Below are 16,383 nucleotides of genomic sequence, written 5' to 3' on the forward strand. Positions count from 1 at the left end.
TGAAAACTCATTTTAGCAGCAGTGTGGCTCAGAAGTCAAGTCAAACCTGACATCTAATTTCAGACAGAGCCAATAGCAATTCATTGATGGTCAACAGAAGGTTAGCCAGCAACTATTTTAAATTATTCTTAGTTATTTGTGAAGTAATGTAGAAAAGGAAAAATGCAAAACAGTCACTGTTCATATCTTCTCTAATAGTAGGAATGTGTTAAAGTTCGAGGCCAACTTTAAATTAATATTTTACCATTTTTGTTTAAAATCTGATGGGATCGAGATGGTCTCTAGACAAGACAACCCGGAGTCTCATGAGTGGATCATCATAATGACTTCTCCTGTAGCACCTGGAGCCTCGGGCCAGTAAATAACAAAAGACTGTCATGAAAACCTTTGAACACCATTTACGTCAAAACAGTATCAAGCCTCAGCTGCATCGGCTTTGTGATGAGCCGGTTACACCAGTCGTGTTACATTCCTCGAGAAAAATGACTAATTTCCTCTTGACAAAAGACGCCGACCAGTGCGCAAGAGATTTTCAATTTTTATTGACTTTTTGGACAATTTCTTTTCCAGTGTCATCCATAACCGTTCACTTCAATGGTATTTGCATAATCTTTCATTCAATGCTAGGAGGATATAAACCAAGGTAGGCTGATGCTAGATGTTGAATTAGCAGCTAGCGAGCTAAAATCCGCACTCCTCGGGCGAAATTAAACTAATTACAATAACTGGGGGTGAAATGTTCCACGAGCTTTCAACGGAACAATAAGCATACCTTCCAGCTGTCCATTAAAAATGCACCTAGACATCATCTCTACCTGGTTTGTATCTTTCTAGTAGTAAGGCTGATAAAAAGGGCCATTGCTATTTAACAGAACAATCTGCATAGCAACTGGAAGACAAAGGGACTGGACACTGACCCAATACAGAGGATGAGTAACACAGGACATCACTAGACAGATAGTTGGCACGAAATGGTCTGCTGTTTTGCTCACAAACACAGTCATAAGAGTTTGTTGTAGAGTGATTTACTTTTGAATGTCAAAAGAGTTCATTCAACAGTTAGTGTGAGGTTCGATGCGTTGGATCTCTAGGCCTAGTGTTGTAAAGAAGTTTAGTTCTGGCGTGATCTCCGAGCATCTGGCAGTTAGAACGGGTGCCATTCCGCAGTGGCCGAAACCGCTTCCCCCCCGCCCACCCCCACCCCTCCCCGTTTAGTTGAGTTTACCAATTCATAAGGCTACAAGGTACGTGCCACTACTTGACCATATTCACAGAAGCACAGCTAAGCAAATGGAAAGATGTGACAGAGGACAACCACTACAGTGTGCTCGAGAGGCTAACGACAGACACATTTTCACTCAGCTACATGAGTAAAGCAGGACGGGGGGTGGGTTACTGAAACAGCTGGCCCCTCGTTGGTCAGGCATCACGTCTTAACATGTCGCCAGCGGTAATTCAATCCCTTTACCCCCACCCTGCGAAGGCAACTAAGGGCAGCTCAAAAAAACTGATGTCTGGCCACCGTTGAATTTGGTATAACAGTTCAAACCACAATGAAATGTCAGGTCTAATACACACGTAAATGTCAGTCTTGTACAGACTGTGGACTTAACCGCAACATCTGTCACATTATTATTATCTTTTTTTCTTTTTTTTTTAGCGTAAGACAGTATCATTTAATGCAGATACAAAGCTCACAAGTCAATTACAGTATCTGAAAAGCACTTTTAGACTGACGAATCTGCAAAGGCAGACCAGGATAAGTAGACAGAGAAGGATGACATTCTCAGAAATGAAGACTTGTAGGGTCAGCGGTCAGTCCAGGTCGAGAAGGGGGACGATGGAGGGGAGGATTGTGTCCGGTTAAGTTCAGGCCCATCCGTAGCAGCACAGCTTAGAAGCGCTTGGGTCCCCAGGGAGAGGTCTTGGTTGCCACTGGGGCTCCAAAGCTTGGGAAATCTTCAGAGCTGCTCATATCAGGAGCCTAAAAATAGAAAATAAAAAAATAAATACAAAAAAAAAAAAAAAAATACAGGGATTAAGAGACGAAGGTGTGACGAATTTTAATTTCAAACAGTGTCAGGTTTGTGTTGAGAACGCTCACCTTCTCATTGCCAGTGGTCCAGGGAGCCTCCCTCACCACAAAACCTTTGGATGGGCCACGTTGTTCATCCATGGAGGCAGCGCTGCCCCCAGGAGGCCTCATGTAAGCCATCTTCGCCTCATTCTCCACAACATCTGCCATCTAACAAAGAGGTGGCACAGGAAAACGTCTCAGCATGATTAGCAAGCCGTCAACGCAACAGGTATTTCTTACACAGTCATCGTACGCGGGGGGCTTCTTACATATTCTTCTTCCAGGTTAAGGAGGTGGTCGATGGCTTCATCCACAAGCTCAGGGCGTCCTGTGACTGTCACGAGGTTCGGGTCTGCAGCTCCACTCTGGGGAAACCTGAGATCAACCTATAAAAAGATGGATACCAAACAAAATACAGCACACGTTTTAATGTTGCCACGTTTCAGCGTGGTGGTGTAAGTGCGGCGTCTCCTGTCCTCTAGGCAGCCTCACCTTAAACTCATCCATGATCTTGCGGATGCCCTTGCCGCGGGCTCCAATAATGCGGGCATGAACCCTGCTGTCCAGAGTGATGTCCTCGGAGATCATCTCTTCGAGCTCATCCACGATATGCTGGATGGCCTCTTTTGCTGCTATGGCTTTGTGCTCATACCCTGTAATAGTAATCTGATCCTGTGCAGGAGATACAAACATGACATCGAATAAATTATTGGGGGGGGGACATCTTATTCTCACAGAACATTTTGGTGATGGTAAACAAATCATACCTGGTTTTCGTCATTCTTCTCTGGGAACTGGATGTTAACATCATGCTCAGTGCGGATGTTGGTGATGATGGCACCCTTGCGGCCAATGATTTTGGGGTGATACTTGGGGTCCACAGTGATGGTCAGCTTGAAGCTCCTGAGTGCCTGTAGAAGGGTGGATGTTAACAACACTCCAGGTTACAACTCCAGTGAGTTTGACACTTCACCTACTGTTGGACAAGTTAATAATTATGCTTTTTCCTCATTCAAGGTTATCATAATTGTGGCCTTTACGTTAATCTCAAAGATAACTTAACTGCCTCATGAGGTTAAGAGACTGAAACACAGCAGAAACACCAGAAAGAGCTCAGATATGCTACTAACCCGATCCTCCTGCTCAGCCTGCAGCTCTTTGACGCGCTCCAAGAGGCCCTCTTTGGCGCGGTCGAGGTGATTGGCCAAGCCGGTGATGGCGATTTTATCAGACTGCTGATCAGGAGCAGGCACTTGAATATTGACCTGGAGGAAGACGGTTGAGCTCACTGTGAATCATCAGCAAAACAAAATAACCCTGTGCATCCCTGTGCCAACACTAAATCAATAAAAACACACACCTCAAATTCATCCATCATCTTGCGAATTCCACTTCCTTTCTGTCCAATGATGTAGCGATGAAGCTCAAAAGGCACTTCCACCTCAATAGTGACAGGAACCAAAGCCTGAGGAAGAGAGACGGTTAGGGAACAAAGCAGCAAATCTTGAGAAACAGAACAGAGTTCTCTTATCATTTCTTTATGCAATACCTTCAATGCTTCCACAGCAGCCTCGCACCGCTCCTTACGGCCAGAAATCACAATCACGTCACACTTTTTAGGTGCATTTGGATCGACAGGCTCCTTCACTTCACCGTTGGCCTCTCCATTCTCCTGAATAGGGGCCTCAGCAGGAGGTGCTGCTACAATAGTAAACAAAGATTGAGAAAAATTCCAATTTTGATAGATAGGAGATAGAAATTCAGTTTGTAACAAATTTCAGTTTCTCAAAAAATTACATTGACCCTCTCAAAGAAATCAATAAAGGATCTCAGAAGAGGAGAATAAAGCTAACTTCTTCTTCAGGCACCAGTCTGTTGATGTCTTGTGTGCACACAGGAGAAGTGTCTTGAAGTGCAGATGAAGACTAATGGTAAGCTGGCTGTGTCTTTAAGTTTAGTTTTTTTTTCACAAGTATGCAGTGCATCTGAAACTGAAATTGTGTTTACACTGATCCCGCGCTCACCTTGTTGGTCCTCACGTTCTGGGAACTTGATCTGTACATTGTGATCTCTGGTGATCTGCTGGATACGTGAGCCCTTGGGACCCATGATGGAACGGTGGAACTTCTGGGCAATCACGCACTCAATGGTCACTTGAGCATCCTGAGACAGACGATGTTCAAGTGGGAAGAAAAAAAAAAAAAAAGAAGAAGCACAATGGTCACATTTCAGAAATGGAAGAGGGAAAGAAAAACAATAAAACCAAAAATCTACTAACCAGGTCATCAACAATCTCCAGCATGCGCTTTTTGGCTGCTTCCACACATTCTTTGGCTCCTTTGAGAGTGACCTTTTCGCTCTGAGAACCTGTGCGAGGGAAGCTAACCATCACGCCGCCGTATTCGTCGGCAAGGTCCCGAAGAACCTGGCCACGGCGAGCCACAAAGTAGCGATGGTGCTTTGGATCGACGCTCATGTTATCCTCGACAACGTTGTCCTGTAACCCAAGAGTATTTCAATAAATCATGCATCTGTATGAAAACCTCACCTTGTCCACCCCTCATCCTTCTATGTTCAAAAGTCATTTGGAGCCTTACCAAACTCTTGATTAGCTCCTCTAGCTCCTTCTGAGCCTCCTGCACTGCCTCTTCAGTGCCAATCACAGTGATGAGCTCCTGGTCTTTGTCCTCCGCGGTGGGGAAGATGATCCTTGCTCCAGTGCTGTCACGAACCTTGCGGATGTTTCCACCACCTTTCCCGATGAGGAACTTGTGGTATTCTGGCTTTGCACGCAGCTCAGCAGTGTGGCTCTTTATTTGCTGGGGAACAACATTTACAAGTCAACATCAATTATAAAAAAAGGTCAGCACAAAAGATGCTCTCATTAACTTCAAAAGTTGAAGGAGACGGAATATTCCTTCATCATTAACTCAAAGTCAGAACCCCCAAATTTTTAATAAGCTAAACATGATTTAATCTTAAGAAAGAGAACTGCAGCAACCAAAACAAATTTCAATCTTCTGACACTAGCTTTGCACAAGCGTGCTGTTTTCACTCTGACACTCTGAAAGAAGTCCTCAGCATGTGGTGATGTATCCAGCTCTTTGACCTTTTACCCCCCCCCCCCCATACCCCTGTCAAATGGCTGCCAGTTTAGCGAGGTCAAGGCAAGTTCAGCTTTTGATCACTGGAGAACATTTATACAAACCTTCTCCTCTGCCAAAGCAAGTAGTTGCTGCTTGGCTTTTTCCACCTCCTCGACGGGGCCTCGGATGGTGACCTTATCAATCCCTGAGCCCTCGGTGGGAAAGTGAATGTGCACGCTGCCACACTCCTCCATAATCGAGCGCACAAAACGTCCCTTGGACCCAATCAGGGAGTTGTGCAGCTTGGAGGGAATGGATACCTCGATCTCCGAGATGTTTGCCTGGACACAGTGAGACACTGTATAAGCTCTGGCAGATGGGTCTACATATGTCTGATTAGAGGTTAAATACATGCATGCATATGCTTACCAGCTCCTTCTGAATGGCCAGAATGCGATTTCGTGCAACCTCACAGTTTGCCTTCTTTCCGGTGATGACAATCATCTCTGAGTTGCTGTTCTCAGCAGGCAGGTCAATTTTAGTGTTAGTTTCCTCCCGAATCTGAGTCAAAGAAAACAAATCGTCAAATCAAACCGCAACAGCCTGTAGAGACTTCATTTAAAAGAATATTAAGTTGGTTAAATGAACAGTACCTTCTTAATGTTTGATCCTCCTTTCCCAATGATGTTTCTGTGGAATTGCTTGAAGATGGGGACTGAGACAGAGAAGCTGTTCTCCACCTGAGAAAAGCAACAACTGAAAGTTAACACTGGTCCTTACAAGGCTATGAATGCCATATTAAAACTATCATTGAACAGACACAAGTATTTAAGATGAAACACAAGTAAATATTTACCATCTCAGCCACTATCTTCTGCATGAACTTAGCGCATTTTTCCACCTCAGTTCGTGGGCCCCTAAGTTGGACAATGTCGCTTTTCTGTGCAGGGTCGGGGAAATTAATGATGACCTGTAACAAATAGTACAAGGTGTTAATGGGTTCAGTACAGTCAAAACCACCGACATAAGCTGTCCGTCGCCAACATTGTCCAACTCACCTCGGGGAATTTGTCGCGCACTTCTTTTATCTTTTCCCCTTTTTGGCCAATAATGGCTCTATGAAAACGCTGTTCGATGATCAGGTCCTTTGTACGCTCGTTCTCCTGCAAGAGACAGAATATTTAGTGACGGCACACCAGGATCCAGTTTGTAGCAACTTGGCTGTGGACTTAAGTTTGTCCTTACCATGCGTGACGCAAGCTCAAGCAGCTCCTTCTTGGCTTCCTGCACACCCTGGGGATCCCCCTCGATACGGATCAGGTTGCTTTTCTCGTTGTCAGGGGGGATGCGGACAGTCACCTTGTGCAGCTCTTTGATGCGGTTGACTATAAGATATGAAAATATGTTTTAGTCAAATATGTGGTTTGAAAGGGCTGAAAATCAAGTTTTGGTTGCACTGATAAAATTCAGTATATCAGCCTTTAGACAGCAACAATTCACTTACTGTTAACTCCTCCTTTTCCAATCAGGTGTCTGTGGAATTTGGGATCCACGCTAATCTCTGCATAGTCCATGCGGCTTACCTTTGAGATGGAAGGAGACATAAACATGAATATCACTGAATAAACTGACTTAAGCTTGTAAGATTTTGTAAAAGGTGCTTTAATTCTCTGCATCCTCTTATGCAGAGCCTTAGACTATAAAATCCCACTTTAAAAAAAGGTCACATTGAAAACACTTATGTGGCTATATCATTATTTTTAAATAACACATCTACAGAGGTTGTAGAAAGGGGGAAAAAAATGAATCTTTTCCTTCAAAAAACATTATGATTGTGAAATAAAAAAATGGTATGTGAGCCAATAGTATAATGCCATTGTTATCAGGTGGTAGCTGTGTTCTGTCAGCGGTCAAGATACTTGGTAGCTGCCAGTTTGTGGGGGAAAAAAAAAAAATGTAAAAGAAGGCTGATTTCTACAGTATGCACCCAGCACACTGTCCTCACTTTAGCTAGCTAGTGTTCGCCCTGTTATGTTAGCTAGCATTACCAAAATTACGGTCTGCAAGCTAGGGTTAGCCATGTTTAAGTTTGCTAGCTAGTGCAAAAACTGGCAACCATTTCAGGGGTCAGATGTTTCCATGTTGATCAGTAGCCCTGTTCATAAATGCAAAGGAAAGTGGAGTTGGAATATAATATTTAGTGGCTGAGCGTTATCAAAAAACACCTTTAAGTCCTCCTTTTACACAATCTAATTTCCCGCACATGACAATAAAAAGGAGCTCTTTTGATTGGCAGGCCTCCAGTCAAGGTCCAAGAAACGGTGTATAGTGAGCTCAATACTCACCAAATCTGTAACAATAGCTTCGATCTGGCTCTGCACCATCTGCACGTCTTTGGTGGGACCCTCCAGGGTGATCCTGTCTTCTCCCTCGGTGAACTCAATGTGCACCTGCATGCAAAATACCCGACAATCATAAGTTACAAAATTAATTCCAAAAAAAGTATTTAAAGTAATATAGCTGAGATTAATCCTCTGACGGACCTTGGGCATTTGTTGGGTAATCTTGGCCAAGTTTTGCCCCTTCTTGCCAATGATGAAACGATGAAGCCAAGAAGGAGCTGAGACCGAGGAAACAGTGTAGCTGTTTGCCTGCAAAGGAACAAAATGTTTTGAGTTACACCTCAATGCTTTTTTATTTTTTCAACATTAAATCAATGTCCTACATCATCACAAGATTATATTCAAGAACGTTCCCCACCTTGGCATAAACTTCAGTGAGGGCCTGACCCAGACGGTCTGGCTCCCCACGAAGGATGACAGTTTCTGAGCTGCTATCAGAAGGTGGGATCTCAACTGACACACCAGTTTTATCCAGGATCTCCTGCAGGGTGTTTCCCTTGGGGCCAATCACATACTTGTGCTGAGATTTCTTCACCTCCACTGCAATGGTGGTGGCATTCTTCTTCTGCAACACATAAAGGGTAGTTGATCAGTAACCTTTAACTGCAGAAAATCAGTTTGATCTGTATCAGCATTTTGATTGTAGCATACCTTCTCTTCAGAAACCTTCTTGATCATAGCCACAGCAAGGGCCACCTGCTCCTTTTCCCCAGTGATGACAATCTCGGTCTTGTTCACACTTGGAGGGGGGACATTAATGCGGGCGCCGGTCTCCTGCATCATCTCACCTACCAGCTTATTGTAGGCACCGGTGATGAATGGGTGGAACACCTTGTCAATGTTCACCCTCTCCACAGCACGCTTGTCCTGAAAGAGGAGGAGAGGCAGGGGATGACAATGCAAATTTCACCTTAAGCAGTTACGTCTGGGCTGTGCCTCAATGAAGCGAGATAGTTGTCAGAGCCATCATACCTGTTCAGCAGAGATCAACAGGATCTCATGCTTTGCCTTCTCCAGGCCCTCCTTGGTACCAGAGATCTTGATCTGGTTGCTGGGGTCGTCAGGTCGTGGGATCTGGATTTTGGTGGCAGTCTTGAGCTCGAGCTCCTGAAGCTTCTCCCCATTTTTGCCGATGACAAAACGATGGTGTTCCTTGGGGATGGCGACAGTAGCTGAGGCCTGTTGGGGTTAAAATGTACAGTAAGCACCTTCGTCCTCAACCATTAACACCTCATTTAGATATCAACAAAGCAGCTTTCTTGACCTGAGTCTGCAGTCGGGACACAATCTCCTTGCGGGCCTTCATCACGGCATCCAGCTTTCCAGAAACCATGATGGAGAGACCCTGATCTTTTGCCAAGGAGAGTTCGAGGTGGGCTCCGGTCTTATGCATGATGTCCACACAGACCTTCGCTTGGTCTCCTTCCCCAAACTGGTTGATGTCCTTGTACTTGCGCTCCTCTAGAGGCACATGGAAAACCTAGTTCATGGAGAAAAACGATTTAATGTGACGAACAATTGTTACATCAGGATTGCTATGATAGATCTTTCAAAACCCATGAGACACACTGGCAAAAAGGAAAAAATTAAAATAGCTTGACGTCCCAGCATTCTACTCTCCATCTCCCAGGGGGAAAAAAAAAAAAAACAATAAAAATGACACCATGAACCTTTCTAATATTACACCTCATCACCAGAGATGCTCTTAGTGTTAGCTTTGAAAATTGTTATACCTGGGTGATAACAGAAGCCTTCAGAGGACGGAGCTTGGATGTCCAGGCGTTGGCAGTTTCCTGGGTCCCCTCAGGTGAGGCCGCCTTCTCAGGCAGAGGTGGGAAGGCATCCTTGTAGGTAGGAAGGGCTTCCTCCTCCTCTCCAGGAGCACCAGTTCCTGCCACAGCAGCTGGAATAAGAACAAATTGAATTAAAAAAAATAAAACACATGAATCCACTTATGGCTGTGATTGTGCAGTTTCCATATCAAGCAAGCCTTAAAAATCCAAATACTCACCACCCTTCTGCTCTGGCAAGAGCCCACTGCGGTGCTCATTGAAGCTTTCCTGCGTAAGTACAGCGACTGAGCTCATTGTCAAAATCCCACGTTAACACAGAGTCCGAGTGTGCCACTGCAAGGAAAAAAAAGGGATGTTAATGATGAATCAACTGTTGGTTAATGATTCAGTCGATTAAAATTGTATTAACCAACAATCAGAGATGGGCATTAATACATCCAAAAGTTCCTTGTCACAAATTATGTGTTCGATTTTGTTGGGCCAGATTTGAGTCAAGACGAATGAAGTCATTATTTTGTACACATCTGTAAAATGGTTTCCCTTTTTAATTCCTAATGTAGCCTACACTGATTCTGCAACAAATTTAGATCCGAGTCAGTGGTTCAAACAGTCTCCTAATGGATAGACGACCCACATGCTGTATTTCATATATTGATGATTAAAGAAATTGCTTAAAACTTGCATCCTTTATAGAAAGTTAACCTCTATTTTTCAGAAGTCTGGCAACAGAGACGACAAGAGCAATTAACATTATTTACAGAAAAATTGTAACAGCAGGAGCATAATAAACAAAAATAAAAAAACTCTCAATCAGCTTCAGACTGAAGGGATCCTACATGAATATAACATGTTGGGGCCAAAGTTCCAAGTGAAATTTTACAGTTTCAGTTATTCTAGAAAATAAAGTTTATTGTTAATCCGTTGAATGTGCTGCCCCCATTACATATGTGTTGTCACAATTGGTTGATATCCACATTAAAAAGGGATCATTGCCAAAAAAAAGGGTGTTTATATCAGCTGATATATCAATATTGCAATCTTTTTTTATCCCCATAACACTGGTATCAGCCCCAAAAAAACCTGCATTGGTCGGGCTCTCGTTTTTGTCCTTGATGTTCTTCATCATCTTTAGTTGGGGAAGCTTAGTCAAAAAAAAAAGTTTATGTCACATTATAACTGGAATAATAAACTCTTGTTTAATTACTCCCATGGATGTTTTCTTTCTTGAACTTCACTGCTGATTGTTGCTTATCTAGTTGTAGATACGCAATTAGAAATGCTCAAAGCTTATCATAGGTGGACTTTGAGATTTCCACCAGTATCTAATCTACCTTTTATCAAAAACAAGGCATGTAACTCACAGAATGATCACACTTGTTGTCACGTTACCATGTGATCACTGTGTTAATATGTGCCGGGTCTGTGCACGACTGATTAAAGAGGTTAACCTTGGCACTACAAAAGAAAATACTGGTGTGGGCTACAGCTACAGTATAGTTGTGTCCTCCTACAAGAAACCAGTTTGTCTTCCGTTTGACTGTCATTCGTCTTTGTCCAGTGCAATTCCACAAAGTGTAGCTAAGTAAGTAGGCTCCAAGGTTAAAAGGGTTTTAACCCATTGACCCCTCTGTGCATCCATGTTGGATAGGATTAAAGTAACTCTCCACCATTAGAAAGCTCAGATGCCCCATCCACACTCCCTGAACATGACTAACTTTTTACAAGAGAGAAACCAAAGACAATCTTCCCATCTAGTATGACATGTATAAAAAGAAACCGCGCAGCTATGTTGATGTCTCAGTTAAATAAATGTGGATGTGCTGACTTAGTTCCATTAACAATCATATGTCCTCCGATGATATAAAACAAGCCTTTGACTAAAGCTTGATTCAGCTTCGCTGTCAATGAAGAAATTCAATACACCTTCAGGAGTCTCTCCTTTGTTTTTCTGGCTGGCAGAGAAACTTAAAAATTCAGGCCAACAAGAGCAGAGGAATGTGAATTGTTTCAGACTGGATTTTGCCCCCAAGCATGCCTGAAATGTATCTGAAAGCATGGAGAGAATCCAGATGTCACAAAGAACTTGTTGATATTAAGAGTTTTTCCATGCAATCTTTGACATGGTGGTAGTCCTTTTAGCAAGCCATTTTCCTCGCCTACACATTTTACATCACCCTTTCACTGGCCTCTTCCTTGTCAGGCTTCATAAACTTAAGGCTGCTGCTCTGCCCAGCACTCATTACTGTTTGCAGACCCTGTTGCCAATTTAAGGCTGTGAATATCTTTCTTTAAGCACTGGTATGAACAAGAATGTTTTCAGAAGAGGGTGGGCATAGCACTGCTGTCACAGAATCACAAGATTTCCATAAAGATTTAATTGTCCTGAAATGTTGACAACGTTGAATAAACAGTGATTTATTTTAAGAGGTAGGCCGTCCCCCACTTTGTTGACACTTAAGTGGCAAGAGAAGGTGCAAAACACTAAGTCACACTAAAGCCAAACCAACTTGGTTACATGTTTTTCTTTCTCCGGACTAGACTATGTTGAGAAACCGGACACAAAACAATGTCCTTTGTTGCTGCCTGCTTGAACTTGGATGAATACCCTCACAATGTGGAAGGAATGTCAGGTACTATGAAATTCAAGAGATGTTTCAAAATCTAGTTTTCTTTTAGAAAAACCTTTAACTCCATGTAAAATGGGTTTATGTTTGATTGCCAAAAGCCTGTAGGACAAAATATAGTTTATCTTCTCAGCTTGTTTTAGAGCTCAAGAACCCTCTTTCGGCCACGTGCTAAATGTCTGTGAGAACAGGTAAACAAAGCAAATTAAGTTGCTATGCCACAGAGCAAAATATATTCCTCATTTATCACGTGAGGAATCACAGAGTTAACCTGCCATTCTGTATAATCGATACATTGCAAAACAATCATCTAATGATACGTGACTGTATCTGTCCAAGTCAAGAATACCAGATACATCTACAAATGCAAAGTGCGAGGATTATGCATCATTGTGCTGGATTGTGGTGTCAGTTTCACAGGACTTAAAGTGAATCAAGCCTTAGCTGAGAGCTTCTTTATCACACACACATGCTTACCAACCTTGTAAATGTCCACATGTCATCATTTTAATGTAAAATAGCCATAAACTGTCAAAAGGCCACACAGCCAAAAAGCAGAACAGTTCTGGAGAACATACATATTGCAAGAATAAGAGACATTTATAAATATATTGCCATAAAGATATTTGGTCCCACCCTTATTCCTCATTACTACAAGGCCACTTTAAAAGCTGTGGTGAGGGTGGAAAGAATAACATTCAGGGTAAACACAACAGCATGCAGCTAATTACATAAGACTGTATTAGTGTCAGTACCTACAAAGCTAATAACTGTAAGAACTTACCAGCTAAATGGTCAGTTACCAGATAATCCGTCCTGTAAAGATGCAAGTTCCCGTCAGCCTGCCAGCTTTTGCCTGAGGACCACAAAGAAACAAGATCAGTCATGGGATCTAATTTTCTTATTTTTTTTTTAAAAAGATCAAGATATGACAGGAGCCCAACTTCAATAACAATGCACAGAGTGACTAGTACAGGGTTATGAATTCTCAGTAATATCTAAATGAGCCTTGTATCGTATCCAATTAACTACTAATTGGTCGACAGAGGACATTTTTTAGATAAATATTGAGTCATTAAATGGGAGACTTCAGACAGCAAATACAAAGTCAACTGATAAAAGCAGCTGCTGTTGAGGCCTAACTTGTATATTTTTTGACAGTCATGGTTCAGGAGAATACTGCCAGAAGGCCAAAGTGCTGCTACCTCAGACAACTGAAACCATCGCGAAATTAAGAGGTATTCAAATCAAGTTGACAAGAAGCGCATCACTGAACTCCAGTATGGTACAGGTGCCATCAGATCCCACTCTCCTTCACAAGCATCTGGCTTTTATAATTGGACGCTGTCTTGTCAGACAGAAGGACAAACCTGGCAACTGATGAAGCTGCTGTGGGTGAACCAGGTAAATAGGCTATTACTCTCTCTCACACACATAAATTACACAGTGAATGTCTCTTATAAAAAAAAAGGCCGTTATTACTAAAAAAGGTGGTCAAATTTGGTCCAGTTGGATTTACTTTGCCACTGGTGTCACCAATTGCCTCTCCCTCCTGAATGACATGTAGGTATTTATCCAGCAACTATTATCATCTACCATTTAATAAGGGGCATATAATCAGTAAGGGTATGATATTTATAAAAACAGGGTGAATAGGGTGTAGCCTACCAGCCCCTGCTTTGAGTATTTAGTGTTGTAATTCCAGGGCCTGTTTGCATTAACATTATTGAAACAACTGACGCCAGTTTTCTCATTTCCACACCAGCAGCAGCAGCAGTCAGACGATAGAAGGAGTAACTCCATGTCTTCACATGATATATGTGAATTACAACACAGTGATGCAAAGTAGTTACACCTAAAACTACCATATCATGAGTGCAATTATGATTTTAAATTAGGGATCATTTACTATTATATTATTACATTAGTGACGAGCTCCACGATCAGAAAAAACAAGGCGGTCAACCAACGTTAACTTAAGGAAATGTAGCTTCATAATATCCACCCTACGAGATCATTTATGTTAATGAGCTGCTAACAAGTTAGCTAGTTAAACTTGCATCAACGTTAGCTGCAGCTCAACATACTCCGAGCATATAGAACTATATACCACAAATCCCAGATTAAGGATTTAAGCAGCTGGTTAGTGTGAGTCCTAGCTAACACGATATCAAGTTAACTAGCTGACAGTTGCCAACGACACATTACAGTTAATGCTAGCCGCCGTCATGTTGGCTAACGCTGACCAACCATAAAAAAATGCACCGAAGATCGAGACAAACTCACACTCTTTAAACTGCCGTGGACACCGAGATAACGTCGGGTGTTTAGCAAATATGTGTGCCCCTTCGAAAGAGGTGGGATCCCCAGCAGCAAAATCACTATAGCCTGGATTTAGTAACGCTAGCTTCAAACCCCTTGCTAGTTAGCAAACTTGCTAAAAACTTTGACTACGGTGTCTGCGACTGTGACACGTAGCTCCTCGGCTAACACGTAGCTCGGCTCACTCAGACACATAAACTTCAGGGCTGTACCTTTAGCCAGCTAATGACATTAAGTGACATTACCAGTGGATTAAACATTAAAACTGTCTGCCACACCCGCAGACTTGTGTCGTGTCGGTTCTTTTTTTTTCTTCCTACCTCCTCTCTTTCTTTACAGACACTAACAGGCTCGTAAAAAAAAGTACAAGTTGAAGTGTAGCCCCCCTTTAGCTAGCGAGCTCACGTTAGCATACAGTTTGCTCTACTAGCTCGCTAAGTCCACGTAGGCATACAGCTGAGCAGGGGTAGAAATGACACGGAGTCAGGCCAGAACATACTGTAACGTTCAAGGTTCAGCCGACAAACTACCGTCTCAACAAGTACAACACCGTCACGTACATGGTAGTTACAGCTCGTATGTAATATAAGGATACAGCCGCATTGGGGAAGAGGGAGAGAGAGGGAGAGAAAAAAGGAGAAGTACTCACTTGTTTTATGTACTCGTCTGCCCTGAAGGTGCAGAAGCTGAGATGATTCCACTGGCGAGAAGGTGGGATTGTAGTCTGACGGATATATACCAGGGCCGCCCACCAATCACATCCTCCGACGTCACGTCGAAGAGTCCGATTACAAGTAACTTCTTTACATGTCTAAGAGTGACACGCTCTTGTGCAACTTCTCAACTGTGGATACATTACGTGTGAAAATCATAGTAAGATTAAAAAAATAAATAAAAATTTTTAAAAAATGTGATTAATGTTGTTATATTCCAGAGATTGCTGACTTGGCCTTAAGTAAGGATCTGTTCAAATGATGTGTAAAGGAGAGTATTCATACACACACACACACACACACACACACACACACCAAAAAAAAAAAAAAAAAGATAAATTAATGTGATACAGTTCTGTTTTGTTTTATTTGGGGTCATTTCTGCATCTTTTTTGACTCTTAGTGAGGTCAAATAATGAGTGAGTCATCCTGTTAAAGGTGCACTTCCTAGTTTTTTTTTTGGGGGGGGGGTGGAATGTAATCAGAAGCGACACATCATCATTGGCTGAAACTAAATAAACAAACTCTCTTTGTTGCCACGTGATTGAATAAACTGAATAGACAAACTGATGAAACAAGGACAACACAGTTTCACACTAGCATGTGGCGGACCCTGCCACCTTCCTAGCTATCAAATGGTGGTCTTGGGACCTTGTTTTCATCTGAGAACATCTTTTTTTCATTCAATTATGGAAAAAAAAAACTAAATGTTTGAGTTTGTATCATTACCTCAATTAATATTCTGAATTTCTTCTCCAAAACAACATAGTGCCCCTTTAAGTTCACGGAGCAGGTCAAGGTTCACACTGTTGTTGTTGTGTATTTCAGAGAGCAACATGCCAAACAATCCTGCAGTTTTTTTTGCCCGGGACATGTGCATTCAAACTTTGTCAAAAGAAGGGTCAGAGAAGCAGCATTCTCATGTCTTAATCATTCCTCAGCTAGCTTGAATGTTAATGAATAAACTGCACAGGAGTCATGGAGTCCACAGCTAGTGCACGAAGACGTCTAGAAACATGTATGAAAACAAACAAGTAGCCTACAACTGATCTCAGGTATCAATGTCAGTCCATAAAGGATCACAAACGCTGCCTCTGTGACATTTCCTTCAACTTAAGAATCCTCAGTTGTATTTACTTGAACAGCAATCTGATTTACTTGTTAAAATCATGCAGCTTGTTAATAAAAAGCAAGTGTTAGCCTGCTCGTGTAAGTGTTAAACGAAAACGAAAACAGGTTTCATACTTCTTCAGATATACATCTATGTAAATGTGTTTTTCAGCCTCGGGGGTAGTTTCACTGAACACAGTGCTGTCTTTCACAGAGTCACACTGATCACATTCACACCTGCTTCCTACAGCTCTTC

At 42.4% G+C, this 16,383-nt stretch overlaps 1 protein-coding gene across 3 annotated transcripts; it reads right to left on the reverse strand.

Moving 5' to 3' along the window:
- Positions 1 to 522: 522 nt before the first annotated feature.
- On the reverse strand, positions 523 to 15,040 carry hdlbpa (high density lipoprotein binding protein a). 3 transcript variants are annotated; one of them, XM_037114832.1, is made up of 28 exons: positions 14,954 to 15,040; positions 12,767 to 12,838; positions 9,577 to 9,691; positions 9,299 to 9,468; positions 8,830 to 9,045; positions 8,538 to 8,744; positions 8,217 to 8,432; positions 7,924 to 8,130; positions 7,707 to 7,814; positions 7,509 to 7,613; positions 6,668 to 6,746; positions 6,409 to 6,548; positions 6,222 to 6,326; positions 6,020 to 6,133; positions 5,817 to 5,903; positions 5,593 to 5,724; positions 5,286 to 5,504; positions 4,675 to 4,896; positions 4,356 to 4,574; positions 4,102 to 4,240; positions 3,627 to 3,775; positions 3,438 to 3,542; positions 3,208 to 3,342; positions 2,845 to 2,988; positions 2,570 to 2,749; positions 2,347 to 2,463; positions 2,105 to 2,245; positions 523 to 1,984 (listed from the first exon to the last, which is right to left on the reverse strand). In XM_037114832.1, exons 3-28 carry the CDS (start codon positions 9,650 to 9,652, stop codon positions 1,895 to 1,897), a joined length of 3,822 nt encoding a protein of 1,273 aa, XP_036970727.1. In that variant the 5' UTR covers positions 9,653 to 9,691; positions 12,767 to 12,838; positions 14,954 to 15,040; the 3' UTR covers positions 523 to 1,894. The 3 variants fall into 3 exon arrangements, with proteins under 3 accessions (XP_036970727.1, XP_036970725.1, XP_036970726.1); XM_037114830.1 differs by having other exon boundaries at positions 3,627 to 3,778; XM_037114831.1 differs by lacking the exon at positions 14,954 to 15,040 and adding an exon at positions 14,625 to 14,643 and having other exon boundaries at positions 3,627 to 3,778.
- Positions 15,041 to 16,383: the final 1,343 nt, after the last annotated feature.

This window comes from Acanthopagrus latus, chromosome 11 (genome assembly GCF_904848185.1).
Source record: "Acanthopagrus latus isolate v.2019 chromosome 11, fAcaLat1.1, whole genome shotgun sequence".
Classification (NCBI taxonomy): Eukaryota; Metazoa; Chordata; class Actinopteri; order Spariformes; family Sparidae; genus Acanthopagrus; species Acanthopagrus latus.